The 27,121-nt window shown below is 33.7% G+C and overlaps 1 protein-coding gene across 1 annotated transcript; it reads right to left on the minus strand.

The window, feature by feature from the left end:
- Positions 1 to 754: 754 nt before the first annotated feature.
- LOC117342833 lies at positions 755 to 26,925 on the minus strand. Its single transcript, XM_033905095.1, has 31 exons — positions 26,875 to 26,925; positions 25,981 to 26,442; positions 25,657 to 25,722; positions 25,325 to 25,376; positions 24,779 to 24,846; positions 24,116 to 24,270; positions 23,500 to 23,640; positions 22,711 to 22,840; positions 22,111 to 22,199; positions 21,627 to 21,751; positions 21,063 to 21,133; positions 20,595 to 20,681; positions 20,157 to 20,386; positions 19,305 to 19,405; positions 16,981 to 17,096; positions 16,210 to 16,362; positions 13,419 to 13,865; positions 9,984 to 10,049; positions 9,383 to 9,434; positions 8,114 to 8,181; positions 7,565 to 7,719; positions 6,760 to 6,900; positions 5,948 to 6,077; positions 5,486 to 5,574; positions 4,773 to 4,897; positions 4,441 to 4,511; positions 3,952 to 4,038; positions 2,915 to 3,171; positions 2,503 to 2,603; positions 1,847 to 1,956; positions 755 to 1,209 (listed from the first exon to the last, which is right to left on the minus strand). Exons 2-31 carry the CDS (start codon positions 26,320 to 26,322, stop codon positions 976 to 978), a joined length of 4,059 nt encoding a protein of 1,352 aa, XP_033760986.1. The 5' UTR covers positions 26,323 to 26,442; positions 26,875 to 26,925; the 3' UTR covers positions 755 to 975.
- Positions 26,926 to 27,121: the final 196 nt, after the last annotated feature.

Raw genomic sequence — 27,121 nt, forward strand, 5'->3', positions numbered from 1 at the left:
TATTATGTACATTTAATACAATCACATTCATAATCAAGTCGTCATTGAATTAAAAAGATAATGGAAATCTATTTTAAAATAAACTTTAATCGAAATTAAGTATTATCGACATGTCATGAAATTTAATTTGATATTTGTTCAAGGTGTAATGTACAGAGCTTATATATATATATAATTTATGTTCTTTATCTTTTTATTTGTACATTTTGGTATATATATATATATATATTTGAACAATATAATCAGAATCGTAAACACAAATACATGTCTATGTTTTAAACTGATTTATTATATTCAAGCTGCTCTTTCGAAAATAAAACGCGTCACGCAGCATTCATTCTTCTTTGAACCAAAGTAAAAGGCATTGTCTATCAAAGATACATCCCTTACCTATATCACGTGGTATCTGTATACTCAGCAGGGTATAACACTGTTTTATTGACAGATCATCATACAATAGTACTACATTGTATCATTAAAACAATAGTACTTTATTGTATCCTTAAAACAATAGTACTATATTGTATCCTTAAAACAATAGTACTACATTGTATCCTTAAAACAATAGTACTACATTGTATCATTACAACAATAGTACTATATTGTATCATTAAAACAATAATACTACATTGTATCATTAGAACAATAGTACTATGTTGTATCATTAAAACAAACAATAGTACTACATTGTATCATTAAACAATAGTACTACATTGTATCATTAGAACAATAGTACTACATTGTATCATTAGAACAATAGTACTACATTGTATCATTAGAACAATAGTACTACATTGTATCATTATAACAATAGTACTACATTGTATCATTAGAACAGTAGTACTACATTGTATCATTAGAATGAAGCAATACTAGTCCTATTTATATTGTAAAATGAAACTGATAATATTCCTATCACAATGGCTTTGTCATGAATTCACCAACAATAGTCAATGACAATAAAGATGGCGTAATTTACAGTTTTGTTAAGGAGTTGTCGTCATCAGGCAACATGCTGTCATCATAATAGGAGTGATTGGGGTCATTGGCTTTCCGTGAAGTGTCGCCGTATCGTCTTTGCGTCATTTCTCGTAGTTTTGGCTGAAGTTCCAAATCTCCGTTTGAAACAGTATAAGGTCCATCATGTCCTACGTCGCCGTTTTCGTATCCATTGACCATTTCCGGTGATTTTTCATTGAATTGAGAAGGCTGAAATGTATCAATCATCCCTCCGTATGAACGCCATAGTATTGAAATGATATTACAGACTGTAGACAATTTCATAGTTAGAGATATTGCTTTACTCTACACAGATTACGAAATTATTAGTTTCTCTACCAATAAAAACTAATCATACGTACGAAGATTTTTTAGTTGTAATGTTCAACATTCCATATATAAGCTAAAAAATACATTATCCTCTGTGGACAGGTCATAACTTCAATTCCTGATCATCAGTTGTTGTTGTTTTTGTTTTTTCTTCTTCTTTTTTCCCCTTTTTTCTTTTTTTTAATGTTTGTTTGTTTGTTTTTGTCATCTTCTTTTATTTATGTTTTTTCATACATAATTTTTATACATATTTATAATATGTGCAAACATGAATTTTGTCCAAAGATACAGTGATATTACGTCAGGAAATGCATGGCAACATAAGATATGTAAAATACTTCACCAGCCAATGATACATACGATAATACATTCCTGTTACATAAGAATCATCCCTGTGTTACACAAGTCTCTGTATATACAAATTGGGAGACATGCCATGCCTTTAGAGTATTACATTTATAATCTCTTTAAAATACACTGTAATTACTACTATCTATGATCATCTACACAGACATACCGTTTTGGTAAGACGATTAACTTTTTGGCATGATAAAGCTGGATAACAGCAAACTCGATCAGCCAATGGATGTACCAATTCTTTATCTAGATCTTCTGGGCGATTCAAATCTGAAATAAAGGCGATTCACATTTAGTTTACAGATTCTCATATTACAGTGTAGCAAAGCTGACAAAGATTCTTTACCTTTTTATTCAGTTGAAATTCGTATGATTGGTTTTCCCGAAGCACAAATTCAGTCATTATTGTTTTTTTTAGCTGATTGTTGACCACATGATAAATGTTAAACAGGTATATTAAATATAAGATACTGTAAACGTATATATTATAGTGGTTATCTTATTTTAGCCGTTTTTGAGTTGAAAACGTTCCAGTAGATTCATATTGCGCTAAAGTTTCCTACTTCCTACGGAATGCACTTTAGGTGCGCCAATTTAACATTGCGTTAATTCGTTTAAATTCAGCTATGCGCTAAAAATTTTGTGCGCCAAAATAAATACGTTTACGTTTAAGTTTTATTGGAAATTTAATTAGTATTCCATGTTAAGTCATCATTACTCTAGCAGATGCTACTTTAAAGTATTAAAATCAAACTAGATATATCATTCAAATTTACGTCAATAACAAGATTAAGAAATTCCCAGGAATGCCCTTACCAGAACAAAACGTTGACAAAAGAGTAACGACGGTTCCAACCAATAGCGATATGAGGACGGCGAATAAGGCATACCATAGGTAGGATATATGGTAAATCCACCTAGAGGAAGTTCAGGTAGATTAAGTAGATTTAGCAAGAAACCCAAAAAATTCGAAATATTGAAATGAAGCATGCATTGTAAAAATGTTATCAAAAACATATTTTTATTGCTACATGAAGATAATAAGCAAAGTTACACAAACTACATGTATATTACCAAAACATGTTTTGTTTGTTTCGTTCATTTCAGAGGGAAACAACTGTAACTTGTACTTGTGTACTTAAGGAAATAACAGAAAAAAATGAAACAAATATTATTATGTTTTTACTGCCGACTTAATCTATCGATGATATAATAATCTAATATTTACAAATCTTGACCGTTGGTTGTCGCTGCAGGCGTTGTCGGTTCTGACGTGCTATAATACGTGGATGAAATAGGTAACATGGTGCTATTATAAATTGCTGATACGTTTTGATTTTCTGCAGGCGTCGTACAGTTTTTCTGGAAGTGTTGACATATAGATGCTGATACCTTCTGTATAGGGGGTACTGGTAATATTATAGAACCTCCGATTCCGACCCAGAATGTGAGAACAGCACTGCTGACCAATCCACAAAGTGCGCCCTGTGATATCAAAATTATTCATTATCTGTGAGAATAATAAAATACTTGAACAATTTTAGACAATCCTTCCCTGCCGCTGCGATAAGAGGTTGGCTCTGTCCCCCTGAATGGTAAAAACCTAGCATTGCTTTCTTAAGATAGAAATTACCATTATAATCCTAGTAAATTTCCATTTAATATGCAATGAAAGAAGTTATTCAATTTATAGTAATCACTCTTAGGTCAGGATGAAAGCTCACAGGGGGTCTAATTGGTTATTACCACTTCGACCAATTCTCTAAAATGCATAGTATAACAGTCCATTTATGGAAGGATATCCATGTGCATTTGTTGTGTGCAACAATGGACTTAGAACTTATTTCTATGTACACCATACAATAAATAGATCAAATGAACCTAAAATATAAGTATCCAAAAATTCATGCAGCTGTCAGGCTATCGATTAATTCATATCTATAAAGTATTGTTTACATGAATACTGCACTGTCTAGTGATAATCACACATCACGTAGATATCACAGATATTATTCACACGATATTCATCTTATAATTAATCAAATAACGTCATTTTAAGCATGCGTCGTCAATAATACTAATTACTTTTAAAACTGTCAGATAGTGATTTATATGCATCTTACAAAATGAGCCAATGCATAAAAGTTAATATTGATATTATTTTGGTAGATCTGTGACCCCTTTCTTTGCGACTAGACGTTGGAACTAAAACCTAAATTATAAGAATATACTGTAAGTTAAAAAAAAAAAACAGTCGTTACTTACTGCCGAATTTACCCAAGGAAGGAAAATACCGTTCAGGAACAGCCCTAGCAGGGGACCTCCTACCATACCGAATATACTCAACATAATCTGTGAAAAAGTACAAAGCAATTAATCAAAAAACAATATTCACCAATATTTCATGATGTTAATTTACATTAAATATTTGTAGTACATTGATTACTCCTGTCTGGTTTTCTATTGTTTTACGTACTCTTTTTTTACGCAGAACAACATGGTAGAGCTGTTAACAGACTATTAGCCGAGAATAGTGGGGAGACTTGAATTCCGTTATTTATAATGATTTTAAATCGCAAGTGGTAAATATAAGCATTGAACTGTTTTCAGTTGGCAGTTATTGGATGACAATGCCAACTGGAAAAAGGCAAATTAAACACGAAGCGCTAGTACACAGCAGTTCATGAGGAACTTGAAGGAAATGAAGTGTTAGAAGAATATACAATGTAGATACATGTGAAAAACAGTTCTTACCTGAAGAACAGTTTGTCCGAGAAACTGGGAGAGGAACGCAATACCAATTACCATGCCTCCACAAATAAAACCTGGAAAGACATGAAGATGCTTAACAATACATAATAGCCTGACATTGAATATTTTTGTTATTCGTCTTTGTCAAAGTGTATTTGTTGATTCAATTTCCAGAACACAAACATGCCGAGGTACATTTGTTTTCGCTCGATCATTGATAATACTGCGACGCAAACGAAACCATTATTGCGACCCTTTAATAAGTACAAAGATGATACAACCAGATGTTCAGGAAGGGGAAGCTTCTTCTGCCGTCTTCACAGTAGTAAGCTTACCTAGTACTTTAGCTATGCGTCCCTGAGTAGCTGGTGACGGGTCTCCTCCGTGATGTCGCCAGAATATCTTCAGTACATCTTCCAATATCACAATGGCAAGGGCGTTCAGTCCAGATGAGATTGAACTGCGTCGAAACAAACTTATTTGCCAATTCGTTTTTCAAAATAAATTACTGGATGAATGTAATTAAAATTATTTAAAATCTCATAATTGGAAGCAAACACTATATGTATGTACATATTTGTATTTCTTTGTTGGCACATCAAATGCCAAAGCATATCACTCAATGTCTTTTTTTCTTTTCAGAAGAAAAAATCTTTTGAAAAATATTAAATCAAAATATAGCTTTTGTAAATATTAAGATTTCACCAACTGGTTTGTAGAATCTCGGCAAGGCCGTATTCTCTACTAAATTCTATGGGTTTATAATTTCTTTTGTGCATACAAAAGTACAACGCCAGTCCTTTGAGGACATTCTCTATATGAACTCTTAAATCGATCACGGAACAATTCCCTCAAAAGTATCTATCTCGTATAGTTTGTATGATACAATTGCTTACTGTCATGATGGATAATACAAAGATTTCTCCGCAATAACTCACTGTTAAGGAATTAGCTTTTGATGACTTTCTGATTATGTATACTAGTTCAGAAAACGTTCAGACGCGTTCAGATGCATTCAGGCACATTCATCCCCAATGCTTTGTCATACCTGAGAGAGGCGCTGAAAAGACTGGCCACAAACAGTCCGGGTAAACCGGGTAGAAAGGTGAGTTTATCCATAACTAAGAAAGGCAGCAACTGTATAAAAATAATAAAACACCAAGAATGACATCACCTGTTTTAAAAAATCAGTAGTTAGGGTCAATGTTAAGACAAATTAGTAAATATAACTGAAATTGTAATACCTAATCAAAAGCCAGATATATTTATCGATGATGTTAAAAACGGGATTTTAACACAATGAGATAAATATTTTATATCTCATATGTATTATTCATTGAATCTATTTTATATAGGCCTACACAGCTACAGTTAAAATTGCGATAAAACTATCGAAATTAATGTATCTGCCAATCACTTGGAAAAGGGCAAATGTTTTACAGTATACACCCTCATATTATCGGTAATAAAATATATCATCTTTTTTTGAGTGATAATAAAGCATATTTACCTGATCTCTGGCCTTTACGAGGTTAAGGATTTTTGGATCACAGTCGTGGTAGGTCGCATAAATGACTATTCCTACTAAACATACCACCGTGGATAGGATCAGTGTCAACGGAAGACTGACATACAGGGCTCTAGGATGAAATCAACACTATGCTAAACTATTTATTGGAAATAGATACTAATAATGATATGTAATTAACATTCTCATAATGTTACTCATGAGATGTTGAGTCTTTCAGGTATAAACGAAAGCTTCATTAACACTACAGTTAATGATATGTATGGATACATTTACTTATCTAGTATAAAAAACGTGACCCAGTTATTCTTTAGACATGTATATATAACTCATCCCAATATACACTGGTAATATCCAACAGTTATAATTCACTTTAATCTGATGTACCGTTAACTACAGTACTGTACATGTTATCGATCACGATATATTTTTGTATGAGATCATCTGATCACAAAACCATAGCTATATTCACTTCACCTACATTATGGGAAAACACACAGAAAATATCTACAGCTAAAATATATCGTTAATCTGGCTCAAGATAGATAAATCGAGGGCAAAATAACAAAATGCAGATTTTGATGGAGTCTTCGAATAAACAAGTAGACCACACCCAAGCGTTCTGAAAGGGTATGCGTCTTCTGCTTTGTCGACAGCATCCGCAATGTTAATCTAAGTGAAATTAAGATATTGTACTGCAATACCAAATAATCGAAACATTTTCCTTTTAATATATTTTAACATCATACATTTACATCACTAATTGGCTTTATATCAAATGAATCGTATCTCACCTTTTGGAGTTAGTTATTTCCTTGATAGCGAGATATCTCTGGATCATTGTCTGATTGGCTGCGTAAATTGTCAGCTGACCAACAACTGAACCAATTACAAGAGCCCAAAAGGAGTGGCGAACTGTAGGGTCAGCACTCCAGCTGAAAATATCGTATGCTTAAAAGAAACAGTCCCATTTCGATTTCCCCTTGATTTAAGTAGAAACGTTTGGATTAATATGCAACTGAATTATTGTGCTTGAGTATACATGAATATGAATCACAAACCTATGTTTGGACATTTGTAGAAGAACCCTCTATTCTATACCAGAGTCACGTACACAAATGGTTTTATCGTACTAATATATCCCCAAGAGAATCAGGAATATATTTCGAAAATCTATTAAAGTTAAAGCTATATTTTCACTTCCATTGTCTCGTTACTTACGTTTCATCATAAACTGAGACAAACACCAAAACTACCTCTTACCAGATTTGGCCAATTTCATACAGACGAAAACACTGGAGGGATTTAGTGTTCAGGCTATTTTTTCAATTCTACAAATGGTATTTTTCTTCACAACCTTATGCGATATGGCATGTCTGCATTTCGAACGATTGATATCATTTTGGTAACACACTATGACGACAAACGTAGAACAATAATTGAAAAATCTTTCGAGAATGAAATCATAAGGTTTCGGGAAGACTATATATTATATTTTTGAGTTTTGAAGTTAAACATTGTCCATCGCAATGAATGTTATGAATCTGTTATATACAAGACACAGTTAGCAAGGTGTTTGATTAGGATAATATAACGTACTCTAGGAAATGTATTCTGCCTCCGTGGTCAGCTATTTTCCAAACTTTGTCCAATCCTCCAACCTCACGTGACCCAACTACGATGATGGCGATGAGTCCTGCCATGACGACAAAAGTCTGAAATGTATCCGTCCACACGACAGCACGAAGTCCACCCTGTCAACCATTAATACACACTCTGATACTAGTAATTATTTAAATAATCATACTGTAAACGTGGTTATTTTCGAGGGGGTTAATTTCGCGATTTCAATATATATACTATACGCTTGGGAATAATTTTCGCGGTCCATCCACCTTCGTTAGTTCGAGATAACGCAAATTGATATCAATATGATACGCGTGGGGGAATTTTCGCGATCAAAAGGACTCCACATAATTAGCGTTAATTCACCCCTCGCGTAAATTTCCACGTTTACAGTAAACTTCCATGGTTTCATGTTCCCTATCGAGGTATAGATATTTAGTTGAACATGTAGGATATCAATGTAATCGTTTTACTTGATATCTACTTATATTAGCCCTTAATGGATGATAAATAGGAGCTTACCAGTGCCGTGTAGAATGTGCACACCAGACCTATACAGACAATGGACAGCGATAGACTCAAACCTGTAACTATAAATAAACCAAAATTAATGAAACCGGAAGTAAGACAGAATGTGGAGTAGACACTAATATGAGAAAATCACAAATATCAACAAAATTGAAGCGAAAAAATATTTGTATCAGATATCAATACGGTCACTGGCAATCCCTGGGTGACACGACGGCATCTTTCAACATAAATTTGAAAGTGATAGATTATGCGGAATATGAATATAGAACTGTATTTTACAGCTGTTTGGTCCTTCTAGGACTCACCAGTGATGCTAGGGATATCACACAACTGTTTCGTCCTTCTACGACTGGTCAGTGGTACTAAGGACACCATACAGCTGTTTTGTCATTCTAGGACTTGTCGGTGTTTTTAAGAAATGTATTCAACCGTTTCGCCTTCTAGGACTCATCAGCTGTTTCGTCCTTCTAGGACTTGTTAGGGATAGTATACCGCTTTTTCGTCCTTCTAGGGTTTGTCAGTGATTTTAAGGACATCATACAGTTGTTTTTGCCTTCTAGGACTCATCAATGATGTTAGGGATATCATACAGCTGTTTCGTCCTTCTAGGACTCATCAGTTGTGTTAGGGATATCATACAGCTGTTTCGTCCTTCCAGGACTTTTCAGTCATGTTATGGATAGTATACAGATTTTTTGTCCTTCTAGGACTTGTCAGTGATTTTATGGACATTATACAGTTGTTTTTGCCTTCTAGGACTCATTAGCGATGTTAGTGATATCATACAGCTGTTTCTTTTAGGACGTTAAGGATATCAAACAGCTGTTTCGTCCCTCTAGGACTCATCAATGATGTGAAGGGCCAAAAGTGTGGGGATCCAAAATAAACTCTCAGAAAATCAAAACCAATTATAATGAAGAAAGGGGTTCATTAACCCAATGATTGCATAAGTTTCAAAAGAGCAAAACATACGTTTTCATATTCTGTGCTGGTGCCACTATTTATGAGAATTTAAGGTGGTGTACTCTGATATGGGACGATCGAGCAGTGTCATATCATTATAGAAAAGACACACTGTTACATAGTCAAATGGAAAAACAAAACTTCAGCTTCTACATAGCAACTTGAAATAGCTTAAAAGATATGGAATACAATAAGATATTCCTGATTCATTTTGTGTGTGGTATGCATTTTTATTTTTATTTTATTTCTTTTTTACTTTATTTACCACAATGTCATGACTTAAACACATCAACTTACCTTGATTCAATGCCAAAGCAGGGGCGTATAATACGACACCCATATACAGTAGCTACAACATAGAGATGAATACCCGTATATATCTCTGGAGAATTGTACTGAATCGTGTATTTGTAGAGAAAATATAGATTGACTGTTATTCATATTCCGTATATATATGAATGTATTTTCTATGCATGATAATATTTGTTTATTTATTTCAACAAGCTCTCGTTAAATGATTTGACGGGTAGTCGGGTGGCATATTTGTAATAAGGGGGTCACCTGTCTGATTATGTTGATATACCCCGGATTCTCTGGTTTCCTCTAACACTAAGACTCCTCGTGCGCTTCCGCCCGAGTTGATATATAACGTGTAAAGATTATTATTCGATGGATGGCATAATATTATGTTCATTGATCCTGGTATGTAGATAATGACTAAGATAGTATAATACCCTACAGCATTAGGAAAATGTATTATTAACTTACTTTTCTTTTTTTAATGATGAAAATAGCAAAATTAAAGGAATAAGTTAATCAACAACCGGTAATTAACAAAAGAAATATAAGAACAATAGATAGATATGAATGGAGTAATTAATAATCTACTAGTACTTACCATATTCATCATAAATATCACTGATGCACATATTCTTACAACTACGTTAAATCTTTTCTCCAAATACTGAAAAACAAAACAGAAATCAAGGTGAGGATATTTGTATTAAAGGAAACAAATTGACAATACTGACACGTAGTAAACAAAATTCCTGTCTGATTAATAGTTAAATAATTGGTATCATCATCACATAAAGATATATACAAATATCAACTATTTGCTGGTGACCCTTTGCTTAAACTGAACATAAGTGTATGTCAAGTGTTGGATACTCTAAAATAAGATTATTTAAGATTAATAAGTATTGTTGGTAATTGATATAAAATGATAGTATGATCTTACCTATCTGATGAAGTGTTTAATTTCAGGCTAAATGAATCGAATTACTCTGTATACTCTCGCTTCGTCAATTTGAGAATGTGATAACCAGGATCTGCCCCGGGATTCGCCAATGAAGCAGAAGATGTTTACTCTACCGGAATACCTGGTCCTATTCTCCTTCTACTTTGACAGTGGTCTCTCTCTATATACATACAATACCCAACGTTCATTTTTCAGTTTTTGTTGTTTGTTTTTGTTTTTTGTTTTTGTTTTTGTTTTTTGTTTGTTTGTTTGTTTGTTGTTTTTTAATTTTTTTCAATATACAAAACTAAAATATGATAATATGATAGTGTTTGTATTTCTATATGTAAAGAAGTCAGCAAAAGACCTGTTGATATATAATTGGACACACCGAGTATCTACTATCGAGGTGGACTGACACATTCAAACAGGTGGCTCCATTAATCGTGGTATATACAGATAACATAGGGACAATAGTTATCAGTTCGATAATATCCTAACAGAGCTTCGTATCGACGTTTGGCGCAGTGTAAGATAAACAGCTATACTACAAGTGTTTGGAATTTACCTATAGGTATATATTTATATTACCGAATTACATATGCTGCTGTAAACACTAGTGGCTGGTATATACCGATAGGTATATATTTGTACGAAACCTATAACCTAATTACATATACTGCTGTAAAAACGAGGGTTTGGTACATAACAATAGGCATATATGTATATAACCTAATTACATATACTGTTGTAAACACGAGGGTTTGGTGCATACCAATAGGCATATATGTATATAACATAATTACATATACTGCTGTAAACACGAGGGTTTGGTACATACCAATAGGCATATATGTATATAACATAATTACATATACTGTTGTAAACACTAGTGTTCGGTATATACCTTTTGGTAAAAGCTTGTTAGATTATATTTATTGTCAATATAAATGCAATATGGGTGGCAGGTAAATAGAATAGCGCCAAAATGACATCATAGTAACGCAATTGTTCTCAGTCATTATCCTTGCTGCTTTAGATTGATTTGTAGCGCATACCGAAGCATTTCCATGCTGTTGATCAAAATATTGTAACAATCACGTCATGTGATCTTGACTGCATCTATACGATCATAGCTGCAGCCAAGATTAACACATAGGCAGTGAGAGCCTGTAGTACCAAATGTAAATATATGTATATAATCTAAAGTTTGGTGCATTGGTCTATTTTGGTTTATTTTGTTTAACGCCCTTTTAACAGACAGGGTCATTTAAGGACGTGGCAGTTTTTTTGGTGAAGGAAAGCCGGATTACCCAGAGAGAAAACACCGATCTACGGCCAGTTTGGTACATACAAGTAGTTATATAATTGTATGTACAACCTAGTTATATATTGCTGTAAACACGAAGATTTTGTACATACCAATAGGTGTAATATTTACTCATACGAGATCCATATTTTACAATAGCCTATTTTTTTTTATACATTGTACATATTCGTTCAGTAAAACGTTAACATTTATTCCTAGACCAATCGGATCAATATATGCTATATTACTTCGTTAGCATCAAAAACATCTGCGATATGTTGAACATGGATGTATAATTTCAACAAAAATCAAAATATGCTAACAGGAAAAGCCCGCTTGAAATGTGATTTATTCTTAGAAAGGTGTTTACATATCTATTGTATTTACCATGCATTCAGATTATCATTTAGTAATTTGATAAAATACTTTGCAAATTAAACTAAACATTTAATTTCTTGTTCTTGAAAATCAATTAATATTACTTAACAGTTAAATGACTATTTATATCCAGCAAACAAAGAAGTGAAGTAGATAAACAGTAGAGATGCAGTTCCCCGCCCAATATGTGTACGTGTACGATAACCTTTGATCTGCCCAAGGAACAAACTCCGATATAAAGACGAGGGTGATATTTGCATTTGCTGATAAGGTTATTAATCACCTCTTCCTGCAGCAGATCGATAACGATTAATGGATATCAGTTTTGAGACGTCAACTGGATATCAATAACTCGAAATAAATTAGAATTTTCTGTAGAATTTGCCAAAATCATTAAGAAACTAAACTCTTCATGATTCTATAAATAATTAACAAGATCAGTTTTAGAAGACATTTACTCATGTATTTAACATATTTAATTGATGTTTAAGGATTGTAAAGAATATATATATTATAAAAGCTGATAACAGAAAAAAAAACCCATAAAATTCTAACATTTCCTTTTCGATGAAACAGACGATTTCAGCAAAGAGTAGAGAAAACCGTAATTATAACTCAGCATCAATTATATGAATGCAAAATATAAACAAAAATATAGATGTGATAAGAGACCCTTGAAAAATACTATGAGAATCAGACCAGGTGTTCCGGAAGAGTAAGCGTCTTCTGCTTCATCGGCGGCAAATCTAGGTCACGGCGACACATTTCATACAAATCTAGGTAAAATTCAGGTTAAGTCATACTGTCAAAATGATAACTATGGTTATGGCAACGGAATCTCTTTGCTTGTCCATCAACTATTAAAACTTCACATGTATTTCTCCGAAATTAGATTCCATCATTTATAAAAGGATGAAAGTGAAAGACGTAGTCTATGTGAGATAAGAGATAATCGTATTTGAATGAATCCCAAACTGAAAAGACTTTTGTATCTTTCACCAAGATATATAACAGACAACTGAGATAAATTGTACATATGATGCTAATTACAACTGACGTTCATCATCGATGTAGATGCAACCTTGTAAATGATTATTTAATACCGCTTCATCTGTATCTGAACAGATCCGTCACTTAAGCGACGTAGGCACATATTTTGAGATTTGTGTATAAACATGCTTTTATTTAACATTGAAGTTTTCAAAAGAGATTCGGGTATAAGTCTTAGCTAAACACTGATCCGACTAATGGCCGTCTTAGAAATATGTCATCTTACACACCTTATGTCCCTGAGAGGTACTCATGAAATCAGAAATGGTTTGTATATCTTCACAGAATATGTAACGATGGTTAGATAAAATTAATATTAAGTACGGGGAATCAAATGACATATATAGCATGCTTACCTCGTATGCACTGGTTAAGTTAAGATTGTGGAAGAAAGGAAGAAACACATGGTTAGTTAGTATAGTGGTAATGATGATGACGTTTCCTGCAATCCAATAACTCGTGTTATTATTGTACATCTCTGTAGGGGTCCCAAGCACGGTTATAGCTGACATGAAACTCGCCATCAGAGACATGGCAATGGGAAAGATCCCTATGTCTCTCCCGCCCATCAGAACATCCTCGGCCGTTGCTTGTTTCGTCGCACGAGCTTCTTTGACCATATAGAAAACTCCAATAAGAGCCGAAACCACAAGAACTGCTGCAAATAACACATAGTCCACGGCCACAAATGATCCAATTTGTTCTCCATCGCAGAGTTCACATACCTTTTTGCATGTTTTTAAACTGGATTCAGTATAAAAATCCATGGTGTGTGTCTGGTTATAACGTATCAAGGATACAACTCAGTGGACAACGGTCACTCCTGGGCGTGAACTTCACCAAATATATAAATTTGAATAACGATATTTCACGGCATTTCGAGTAAAATATTTATGCCGTACTTCATACTACCACATAATATAGTTGTAATATCCTGAAGGTGAATTGGCTTTTACGTTTACCTATACATGTGTTACCACCTGGTTTTAGAACTACTCGAGATACCTCATGGTTTTTCATTGGTAACGTTATCTTCAATTCACCTGATATACAACGAATTCTCAACTGTTGAAGTCTAGTTATCTTGACCATGTTTATATATATCAGTAAGGTATTCCATTTTATGGAATATTTCAAAATATCATCGTTTTTATTTTTATATCTTAATTTATTATCCCTATCCGAAAACGCATACTTTTGCCGTTGTATTTGCATAAGAATCTCGTGTGAGTTACCAATATGTATTTATTGAAATTTAATTAAGTTGAATTTAAGTTTGACATACAATGGCAGCATGCACGTAGACTACCACGCGCACCAAGTGGGCGCTATCAGGGCCTGATAAAAGTTACCTTGACCAATACATTGCGTCTGTTGACAGTGGTCAGTTTGTATAGAGGTTGACGTGACCAAAGCTTATCACGAGTTGATTAACCATGTGAAATAAGATAAATTGTACGTCAATATTGTATATTAGTGTATTTCATATACGAACGCTCACACTCTATTCACTGGTATCAGAATAATTTACGCCCTGTGTTACATAATTTGAGTGGGATTTTTTAGTCCGTCATACACAATCAACGAATGTGTTGTTTTAACATCTAATTTCATTGTGTTGTATTCCTTATCAATTGTACCAAAATAATATATTGTAAAATAGATATATCTGCTTCTTAAGCATGACTATTCCAAATCTGTCAAGATAGTAAGAATATGGTATAGTTAATATCCTGACAAATTTCTGCCTAGACGTTATCTAGGTTTACAACTACACGTATTTATAATTTTGCTGTATCTCTTATGAAATGTAATATTGATATTAAAAATATATGCATAAACGAAACCAGAAACTTCATTTTAGTGTCTATATCTGAACTATATCGAAATAAAAGAATGATAACACTACACTTATATCAAATTGTGCATTATAGCATCACTCGTGTATAACATATCTGTTCATGATTTAAGATTACCATATTATTTATATATATAATATTATGTAATACGCAAGGAAAACAATACGCTTACAATAATCCCTTGATAGTGTACATCTTAGTCTATATGTGTTGATCGAATTAAGCTACGAAAGACCTTTGTATCCGCACCACGTGACCCTTCCCTTCTGAAAATGCTGGCTCCCAGCTGTGCATCATTTCTTGAAATAATTCTTACCGCAAGGAAATAATCCTTTAAATTCTGTATATATATAAAAGTGTTTGCAGTTCACGGCTGGTCAACTGCTTACTTGCATACAGTATATAGGCCTATTAAAACAGCATAATGTTGGCGGTGAATGTTATAAACTGTTAGTGGCAAGTTAACAGTTATCATGCGTCTACGATTTGTAAGGTTAGGGGCAACCGTGGAATTTCAGGTAAAGATGTTGGGCGTATTTTGTGAATAGAAACAACGATATACAGAAGTCTACAATCTATCGACCGCATTTCGTGTGATTTTTTTTAAAAATTATAACAAATACTGCAGTGGATAGATGTAAATGTTACATACTTCAAAGTTATGGTGAATGACAAGATTTGCAATTGATTGAAACTTGATAAGAATACAATGAATTCAGTATGAGATGACTTAGTTTCTTATTGCTCACTGTATCTTATATAATTGATTTAATCATGTCTTTATCTCATACTTGCTTTATAGGCAGTGACTTCATTACATTTTTTCATATATAGTACAATGCCACTATACTTGACACCGTTATCTTAACATTTGACCTGTAACACTCAGAAATAGGTCACTGTGACCAACATTTTGACTTTCAACCTAGATAATGATAAATGAATATTATCCACTCTGTCTTACGAGAGAGAAAATAAAAATACACCCAAGCATTGAAATTCCCAATACTGGATCAGTCCATATTCACATGTTCCCATTTTGATGTTTTTGTTTTTAGATACACAAATGTTGACCTAATCATTACAATTTTTGTCAGTTTCATAAGGATGAAAGGGTAATGCGAACGATTTATTCAGCGGGGATTATATAAGAGATTCTGGTGTACATATATACGATACTTCCAAAGAAGATGATGAAAATGATTAATTTAAAACACTCGTTGAGTTATACATGTGTTTAATTTTATCAATATAATACAGGAATGTTGAATTTTTACGCTGTTTATCAAATACTCGATTCGTTTATTTCAGCTTCGAAGCTATCCATTCGTCGTGACATTGGTGGAAGGAGTTTTGCCGTCTCTCTTGTTTCCATCTTTAACTTGCTAAATTCTTCTTCCTCTTCGTCATCCGACAAAACATCGCTCATGTTACCAACATTCTGCAAAAACAATGTTTATTTGATAATATCATCTCATATTATTTCTAAATACCAATACAATTAGAGCACATGTCAATATGATACAGCAAAGACCTAGTGTGACTTATGAGGCGACTGATGTGAGCTTCCTTGCAGATTGGATTTTGTACTGTCCTCCGCTCATGGGATATGGAAGAATACGTTAACAATAGCTGCAGTTGGGTGGGCTTCTACCATTTTTTCATCGTTTATCATATTTTTGTTTTTTCTGTTCCTTTGTTTGTTCTTATGATATTAACATAACAACCAGTTCAAACTTCGATGATATATTTGCACTTGACAAAGTCTGTTGAGCAACTCTAATACAATTCAATGATATTTCAACTTAATTTTTTCAAAGTTATATTTCCATGATTTATCGGCCAGGACGCAGCTCTTAATTTTATTATTCCAAACAGACAAATATGCTTCATGGAATATTGTAATAGAATACTTTGTCCAAAAAAACGTAATTTAATTTAAACTATGACTTTTTTATTCTGGAATTTACAGTATGGGCGAAAAACCATAGACGTTTGTACCTAAATATCTTTTTTTTTTTTTTATTCAACTACAGTAATGTATTGTGGGTATACTCACATATTTCCATAATTTGAAACAGTTCAATTTCTTTCTTACAGAATTAGGAAGACAACAGCACAACTTTTCAGACACTGGATACACAAATTTAGGATCAGTTTTCTCGCTCTGCCAACCTAAGGTACATGAAATCAATATTTTCAGCAGTTATGAAAAATAAAGGTAACAAAATTGGCAGCATGAAGCGTATATACAATGAGCGTTAATGTAACCAGTAGTATTTCATTTCACCACGTCACAATTAACAATAAAGCTATTTACGTAACACATGATGCAATGAATTGTTTTATTATTGTGTTATTAAATAATATAGGTTTTGACCAAATATAATAGTAGTTTTTGTATACATCTCTATATGTTTCATCACAATACGGGTATTTGTTAAAATAAGCATTCGCATCACCATGTACACATCCAAAATTGCCTCTTTAAATGAAATATTATAAGAAATCTAATCATAAAAGCATATATATACAAGGAATTTAACAGTTGAATTTATGAAGCGGTAAATATTAGTCATCTTGTTTTCTTGTTATTTGTTAATAAGAATAAAAGTAAACTAGAAATTGTTTCGGAACAATTTGACGGGCTTTTCACTATTTAGCATAAATGAACTAAAGGCTTGGTATTTCCAAACATAAAAAACTATTTTAGAACACTTGATAGGTCATCCACATTCTAGTTTTGATTAATCTGGCATCTGAGATATAACATTTCAACAAAGGAGTGGACGAAGGGAAATAACTCGTACAGCCTTGTACGAGTTATCTCCCCTCGTCCAACTAACGTTATATCTCAGATGCCGTTATATATCAGATGCCAAATTAATTCAAAATGGCGTTCCGCGTTAATGGTAAACGTTACCGAAACACCAAAAAACATGAAAATCATCAGAATAACATTTTGCATCAAACTTAAATTTCTTTTTTTGGAAAAAGATTAAAAAATGAAGATTTTCTAAAAATAGACTTACTTGACCCCATAGCGAACTCTTTTATTTGACCTCTGACCCTAAAACTTTTCGTGAGTAAAAGCTAGAGCCAGGCATTAACTACAAATAACATAATTACATGACCCCTGTAAAATGAATACTTTTTTAATTATGGGCATTTTAAGCTTAAATCAACTTAAAAAATAACATAACTTGGCCAGGACAATCCAAGGATTATTTCAGCTAAGATTGAACTGAATGCTACTGGTGGAAGTTGGCGTATACCGGAAACTATATGTGTCATAGAAAAACTAAAAACGTCAAATTCATCAGAATGACATTTTACATCATACAAAGAATTTTTTTTTGGAAAAAGATTGAAAAATGAAGATTTTCTAAAAATAGACTTATTTGACCCCATAGCGAACTCTTTTATTTGACCTCTGACCTTAAAGCTTTTGGTGAGTAAAAGTTAGCGCTAGTCATTAACTACAAATAACATAATAACATGACCCCTGTAAAATGAACACTTTATGAATTATGGGCATTTTAAGCTTTTTAATACATGACGTCATGGCGGCCATCTTGGATTTCAAATCAACTTAAAAAAATAACATAACTTGGCCAGGACAATCCAAGGATTATTTCAGCTAAGATTGAGCTGAATGCCACTTGTGGAACTTGAGAAGAAGTTTAAAATGTAAAACTATTTTTAATATAGAATATATAGGGGGAAATTCAAAATGGCGTACAACAGAAACCGTATGTGTCACAGAAAAACTGAAAGCGTCAACTTCTTCAGAATGACATTCTACATCATACTAAGATTTTTTTTGGAAAAAGATTGAAAAATGGAGATTTTCTAAAAAATAAACTAACTTGACCCCTTAGCGAGCTTTTTTATTTGACCTCTGACCTTAAACTTGTGATCATATAAAAGTTAGCCCCTTAATGAATGTAATATAATATCACAGAATGAACCTTGTATCTTTAACACTTTTTGAGTTATGGCCATTTTTAACTTTTAAGGTATGACGTCATAGCGGCCATATTGCCTTTTTGACCTACTTAATAATAGATGACTACACCCCTTCAACATATGCTTTATAATATAAGATAAATGTTACTGGCATACCTCCTACCATTTTGGAGTGAATCGTTCCACATTTGGTGAAAAGCCCTAATAATAAGAAGAAACATAACAAAAACAATAGGTCTTTTCACCATTTGGTGAAAGCCCTAATAAGAAGAAGCATAACAAAAACAATAGGGCTTTTCACCATTTGGTGAAAAGCCCTAATAAACATAACAGAAACAATAGGTCTTTTCACCACTTAGGTGAAAAGCCCTAATAATAACATTGGCTTTCTTGGGGACGTAAGTAACAAATTACCTGTAAGACAGCTGACGAGAATACCCACGACCAGCGCTATACCTACTGCTACTGTCGGGTACCACAAGAAAGACAACCTATACACTGCCATTGGACCTGTCCTGTACACAAAATAATTATAACCAACGGATAGCAGGTCATTTTTATGAAACCTGACAAACAAGTCTTTCAGTCATAATATATAAAACCTGACAAAGACCTCGGCCATGTATTCTGGAAATACATATATATATATCTACGTATACCATGCTAGATCAGGTGGTTTGCCCTGATCGTCATGAAGAGCGAAATGAATGTTACCGTATTTAAAGACTGGTTATGTATATTTTGCATTTAATGTATACATATTTAAAGAAAGAATTTGAATTGCCGAGGATTACTTTTCATATATGTATTATTGCGTCAATGTGTATAGCGTATTGTATGCATATGTGCATATATCTGAATGCTTAATAGATGTATTTCTATGTGAATGATACAAATACATTTTGCTCCATATAGGCATGAATATCCTAAATTAACAATTGAATGATTCGTATATCCCTATTGAATGTTCCAATAAATACTCAAGCGCGAAATTGGAAAGTAACTTATCCTGATATACATTGTAGGCGAAAACGTATATTGCAAAACCTGTATGTTTTCATTGTACAGTACAGTATGTAAATAATATAGACCATGCAATGTGTATATTTTCAGATACTGCAGAACCTGAAATTGACATTCCGTACAGTTATGTGAAATATATATTTTAGCATTAATGTAAGATGTAAAGCATAAAATGGAAATAAAGTAACTTAAATCACAAAATGAAAATAAAGTGAACTATAGCATCAAATGACGTGAACTTGCCAGTCAATCTCAGTTTCTTGGGCTGTATAGCTGTCGGTAATCTGTACCCGGGGCATGTTGATATCCGGATTATTCATTACAAACTTGTTCAATGCATATGTAACACCATCTGATACGTCACATCCGTCAGTCTCAAACGGAAGTGTTGGCATGGGAACTTGATAGACAAAAGAGCCAACCACGATCCAGAAGATCAGGACTGTGCTTACAACCATGCCGGACAACGCACCCTAAAAGTGATGAGAATTCAACAATAACGTCCACGAACTCTTTGATGCAGAATTTGATATTGCTGAGAGAAAAATCATTCTTGTTTCACTGGAAACATTAACTAATAGATTGAATTCCGTTTTCTTAATTGCAGATAGTTTATCCCAAGTTATGAGGAAATATATGTATATATTCATAAAAATAGCATGTACATGTACAATAACTTACCTTGCCGTTTACACATGGAAAGAACATTCCCATGAGGAACAATCCGAGCAGTGGTCCTCCAGCCATCCCTAACACGGATATCATTATCTGGTACAGAAATGGGCAATATCACATTTAAATCTTTAGAAAAACAAGTGTCTTGTTTAATTGTTATCAAAAATAAAACGACTGGGCTTCCTCCATTCTTGAAATTTCAGGGGGCGCGTTAACTGCGTTAACTCATGATATCTCCACGAGACCAGATTACAAATCTAGATCGTACTCCTTCGATTTCAAATATCGCCTTCTTTGGAAATAATATCATCATAAAATAAATTAGTTTTTGGATCCCAGGGAAGACTATGTAACTAGCTGTACTTAAATATTGTATGTTTTTTTAACGAGAAAAGAAATGTTGTTTTATTTTGTTGATTATACAAAATTCATGCAGTAATGGATATTACTTTATTTCTTTAGATTGCAAATTACCTGTAGAACAGTAGAACCAAGCAGTGCAGAGAGGAAGGCAAAACCAATGACGACCAGTCCACCCAATACACCTGTGACAATAACGTTAAATCGTATATTCATCACTTTAAAAAAATGTATACTACACTTGTGAACAGCCATATTTTATATTAGCAATACCTACAATCACCTTTTAAAGTTATGTTTAGCTGCATCATATATAAATAACATTAACTTCAATGATATCGTCACTCAAGAAGAAGAAGGCCATACGTTCTGGAAGAGTAAGCGTCTTCTGTCTGATCGATGACTCTAGCCGTGTAAGTCTACCTCAGAATTTTTTAAATTGTGTACAAATGTACAAATTCAAAGGTTATGACTGTTTGATGTTAACTGGAAACTTGACCTTATTTGGAATAACTGTGATGCTGGCTGGATTTATTTGTTAAAGAATGGTTCATTTTAAAACAAGTAGATACACATAACTTGTAACAACAGTATTGATTGATTGATTTTTTTTAAATGTGTAGATGTGAAAATATTTCACGACAGAACCTGTGGAATCCGTCACTGAACCAAACCTACCTAATATATTTGCAGCTTTTGCTTCAGCAGACGGTTTCATTACTACATCAATATACTCCAGGAAAGGCTTCAACAAATCTTCCAGCAAAGTTATAGAAAGAGCATTCAAACAAGATGATATTGAGCTGGAATACATACCACAACAAGTGAAAAAATGTCATTCAATCAAATGAATTATGTATGCTATAAGATAGCAGCCTTTCTGTAAAACGGTTTAACCTACACGAAAATAGTATAACTGTTTAGATTAACATGTACATTTAGCTATATTTGTGTTATCATTACCAGGAACTGACCATAATAATAAACAAAGACTAATACATTGACCATACACTGTATAAAATTCTTCAATCAACCTTACGATCACTTGAAATATTGCATGAATAACTACGCCAAACAAATAAAAACAATGTATTTTCATGTTGTACCAATGATTAGCAATTGCTGAAAGTTTTCCCCCTTCCTGTAGTATCAATAACAATACCTCAAGGCGGCGCTGAATATACAGGCAACAAACAGTCCCGGTACGCCGGGTACTCTCCCGAGACTCTCCATTACATAGTAGGGCAACAGCTACAACACGAGAATTACATACTTATACAAGGATGAAAAGGTAAAACGTTGGTAGAAGTGATAAATTCCTTTATTCCACAGCTCTATTCCATGACAATTTAAGCGAAAATAATCTATTGTAACTAATTTATAAGTCTGAATTTATAAGCATTTTCATAAACTACCTGACGGATCCTTCTTATTATAACCATAGTCTAATAAATATCCATTGATTATATACGAACTTTATTCCTAATAGTATTCACGACAAAATGGTTCTGGAGATAGTGACTGCAATAGTATATGAAAATTGGAAACCGCAAATAGCATGTATTTACAAAGTTATAATTGTAGAATAATGTGCATATACAATTAACTAATTGGCAAGGTAAGTCATGAACTAAAACTAATTCATGATCTTGAGAATAAGTGAAATAAGATTAAATTTTCCATTTATCACCCTACCAGACCAACAAACTCAACATTAATGTTTTATTCGGGCCATATCATGTAAAGGACTAAGAAGCAGTACCTGGTCCCTGGATATCAGTTTACCGTCCAGTAAAGGGTCACAGTCGTGGTACTCCGCGTAAATGACCAGTCCGGACAGACATACCAGAGTGATCAGTATAATGGTGGCCGGTAAGCTGACAAATAGTGCTCTGTAACACAAATCCCGTCATATATATGTCACCGATCGTAGTATTGTGTACCCTAATGTATGCCTCTGCGAGGTAAATTTTAGTATATGGTTCACTGGTTGAAACGACCGATCGCGAAATCAAACCTATCTCGCAAAAAGGTATTCGTATACAGTAACAAAGTGGACTTACGGCGACAGTCACAAGAGAGTCATTCTATAGTGAGTTAAGATCATCACGAATCATCATTCCTGAATGAGTTCATATCTTACATAATTCGAATGTATATATTTTCGGGATGAAGGAACGAATGACCCAGTAAATATCAGCTCAAGTCAGATCCTCAGAGAGTTCATAGTAATTCCTGATGGAGTTGATATTTTCGCTACGAAGGCGTTCTTTATACTTGGGAAATGATGCTCCTTTTGGAGTTAATTTGCTCGCAAATAAATTGTTCCTTCATGAATTTCCTCGTGAATACGTAATTCCTTCGTGTAAATCTTCGCGATAACGATTTCATTCAATCTGATTAAAAACGCCTGTTCATGGCATCTTTACTAAGTGCCACGTAGTAACTTGTACAGATGAGATTAATCATATCAGTTTTCATTAACAGTTAGGAAACGTAGTTCCTTGGGGACTAAATACTCTTACCTTGGTGGATAATCCTTGGTACTTACAGTTGTGCGTTTTTGACATTACTGATGCTCATGTATCGCTGTAACATGGTTTGATTAGCTCCGTAGATCGTCAGCTGGCCGATAAAGCTGCCGAATATCAGTCCCCAAAACGTGCACCGTGTGAGGGGGCTTGGATCAAAACTGTAGGGAAAAGAAATCTATGTTAATTATGAAATGTTTATTGCAATTTAGCCTTACTAAAAATCAATTCCAGTTTACCTATACTGCAAACAATATTGTCTTTGTGTCATATTAGGGTTTTTAACCTTTTTTGTTCCTTTATGATAAACACCGATCTTCAGACTCATTATCAGAGTTGACCTTAAAGACCATTGTTAACAGACATTAAATATAAATACAGTTTGAATATTTATCTTGATGCATATTGTATGTATATGAAAATTAGGGTAATACTTTAGTAAGCAGATTAGTAGCGAATTATTCTCAATGGTTCTATTTTCCCTATTTACCAGGAAGTATTTGAATCGTGTGGAATCTGGGAAGTAATAATCAAAAAGAGTTTTGTTTATTTTTGCATAACAAAATGTTTATCCTCTTTGCTTGAACGAAATTTAAAACCATCTAGAGACTTTTCTGATATGTTCTTTACACATACTTGAAGAACTCAATTCTGCCTCCTTGCTGTGCGACGTTCCAGACTTCTGCGATCCCTCCGAACTTTGAACAGCCCATGGCAATGATACCAACCAGACCCCCAACGACAACGAATGTTTGGAAGGTGTCCGTCCACAGCACGGCACGCAACCCTCCCTGTAACCGAGTTAGTTGCTTGACACAAACCTTGTTCTTACTTTGAGAATGTAACTTTTGATCAAGATTTTCATGGCGGGTGTCTTGAATGAGGCATAACTTTCCGGAACATCTGGTCTTGTTATCCTTGTATTTTGCCAATGGTCTCCAAGCAAATCTACACTTTTGTTCATATTTGCCCTCGTTGTTTTGTTGATTTGGAGTTAGAATTACGGAATCGTTTTAAAATGGCTATTCTGTGTTGTTTCTATAACAGTCGTCCAGATTCCAAATGATATGTATATAACTTGCCCCAGCTACTTTACAAAGGGAAATGCCAGATGTTGACGAAAGAATACCCAAATGAAAGAATTCCATATTTATACAAAGTTCAACTATTTAAATATCATATGATATAGCCAGTGTTTCAGTTTGATATCATTAGCATTAAAAGTCTTGTATTTTTTTTTATTTTTTTTTAAGTATATATAAAACGACATTTCACAAACAGCAATATCACCATACTTACCATGGACGTGTAGAATGTTACCACAGCACCCACACTTAATATAGATCCCGACAGTGAGAGACCAGTTACTAGAAACGAAAAGTGTTAAAAGTTTTAAAATGTTTATCACATTTTAATATTGGTTACAACATCGAGACCAGTCATTTGAAACAGGTAACTGATGTTAATCTGATAAAAGATATGAAATACCGGAAATGAGACTATATTGACATACAGAAAAAGTCTTTAACCTCATCGTATGACTACAGCTGGTTTATGTGAAACTCTATGGTATGTACCAGACAACCGACATACTATTCTAAGATACATGATTATGGCGAGATTTCTTTTGGTGAGAATTACATGTGCCGATGTGTCTGTTTAATTTCAAGAAACTGGACACATACAACATGTCAAAAAAATATATTTAAACAGGCAAAAAACAAAAAACAAAACGAAAACAAAAAAACAAACAAACAAACAAAAACTACAAGAAACAACAACAAAGAACAACAAAAAACAAACAAATAATACAAGATGGATTTAAAACGTTTAGTAATAGCTTACCTTGATTTAAAGCAAGCGCTGGAGCATAGAGCACCACTGCCATATAGAGTATCTAAAACGGACAGAAAACACATTTAGACACACAGCACCAGCAAAGAAAACAACGGAGATTAAGTATTGTTTCTGCACTAAAACGTGTATTGTATTATGCTTTGTCTCGTTGTAACCTCTGTGTGCTCCAAATCAACGGGAATGCATTAGTGTTCATGCTGGAAACATTACTTGCATTTGTAAAAATAATGACATTGTTTTCCTTTGTTAAAACGTTTATTGTGTGTAATTTTTGTTCAAATGCAAATTCTGAGTGCGATACACTAGAGTTATCAACTTACCATTTCAATGGCGAAGACAAACGCCGCAATGTAGCGAGTCCAACTATTGAATCGAAGTTCCAAATACTACAATGGAAAGGTGTAAATAAGTGTTTAAGTTTTATAATAGAGTTAGTACACAGATACAACACAATGTTTTATGTTTATAACATAAAAAAAATAATGCAATCTTCAAATATGCCTTAAAATACCATAAAATTTGACTAACTTTTTATTCCTTATTATTTTATCTTCCACATCTAAAAATAAATAACTTTATCCTACTTGGAAGGATGAATTATAGTTGAAATATGTCGTTGTACATAGCATAGTATTATGTTTTACCTGGTATGCACTTGTTAATCCCAAGTTATGAAAAAATGGCAGGAACACAAAGCAGGTAACGGGGTAGGTCAATAATCCGGAAAATGCAACCATGTAATATTGTGTCCCAAACACGTACATTTCTGTCGGAGTTCCCAATACCGTAATGGCAGACATGTAACTAGCTACTAGGGACATCGCCACCGGAAACACTGGCATCTCTCGTCCGCCCATTAAAATATCGTCCGAGGTAGCTTCTCGTTTAGCGAATTTTTCTTTCAGCATGTAATATAGTCCAATTAAAAATGAAACTAGAAGCACTGTTATAAAGAGGCAATAATCAAATGTCGTAAATGTCGCCATGTCGTTTTTTTGATTCTAAGATTGAATAATTAAAATCTAGGTTTTTTTTTCGTTAGAGTCGGCTTTCACGGCGAAACATCCTTACTACAATCCGGTCATACGACGTCATGGTGTCGGACTCTGTTTAAGAATGTCTCGAAGGTTAAAAGCTGGAAAAACAATCATAAGGTCAACAATTAAAAAGCGGTACAGTTGTTTGATTTGTTTTTTAAATGCTTTGATGCAGTATATACGGGCCATAAGCAAATTTCCCTTGTATCACTGTTTGTGTGATTATAATTACAAGTATATGTTACTCAGTATTTTAACATGTTTGTTACGCTCGCTTTCTCTGACCTGTCGTGAAAATGGCGACGTGTGTCACTTCCTGACCACGTGGGTTTTCTTCACGTTTTCCTCACACAGTACACGTTCGCTCTTCAATCCTGGCCAATAATTTGTTTCGCAATTGTTGCAAGATAAATACAGTTTACATTCTAATCGTCAGCAACACACTTTATGAAGTGATTAGTGAGTATGTTTACGTGAATTATGGAATATCGACAATCTTACCTGAAATATCCGTATAGAGACGAGACCTTGACCAGTGTTATCTGGTCATCTAGGTGGTCACCTAAGTGGCTGTAGTCTGTGCCTGGACGCTCCTTATCAAAAGCTCAGATTATTAAGGGTTTCCAATTCCATGTGACTGACAATATGGTCTTAATCTGCTTACCTGCTTACCGCAGAGTGGCTTCGTTAGAGAAATTACTACATTCACACAGTAACTTCATTTTATTACTTTACAGTAAATTTGAAT

The sequence above is a fragment of the Pecten maximus genome, chromosome 2, assembly GCF_902652985.1.
Source record: "Pecten maximus chromosome 2, xPecMax1.1, whole genome shotgun sequence".
NCBI classification, from domain to species: Eukaryota; Metazoa; Mollusca; class Bivalvia; order Pectinida; family Pectinidae; genus Pecten; species Pecten maximus.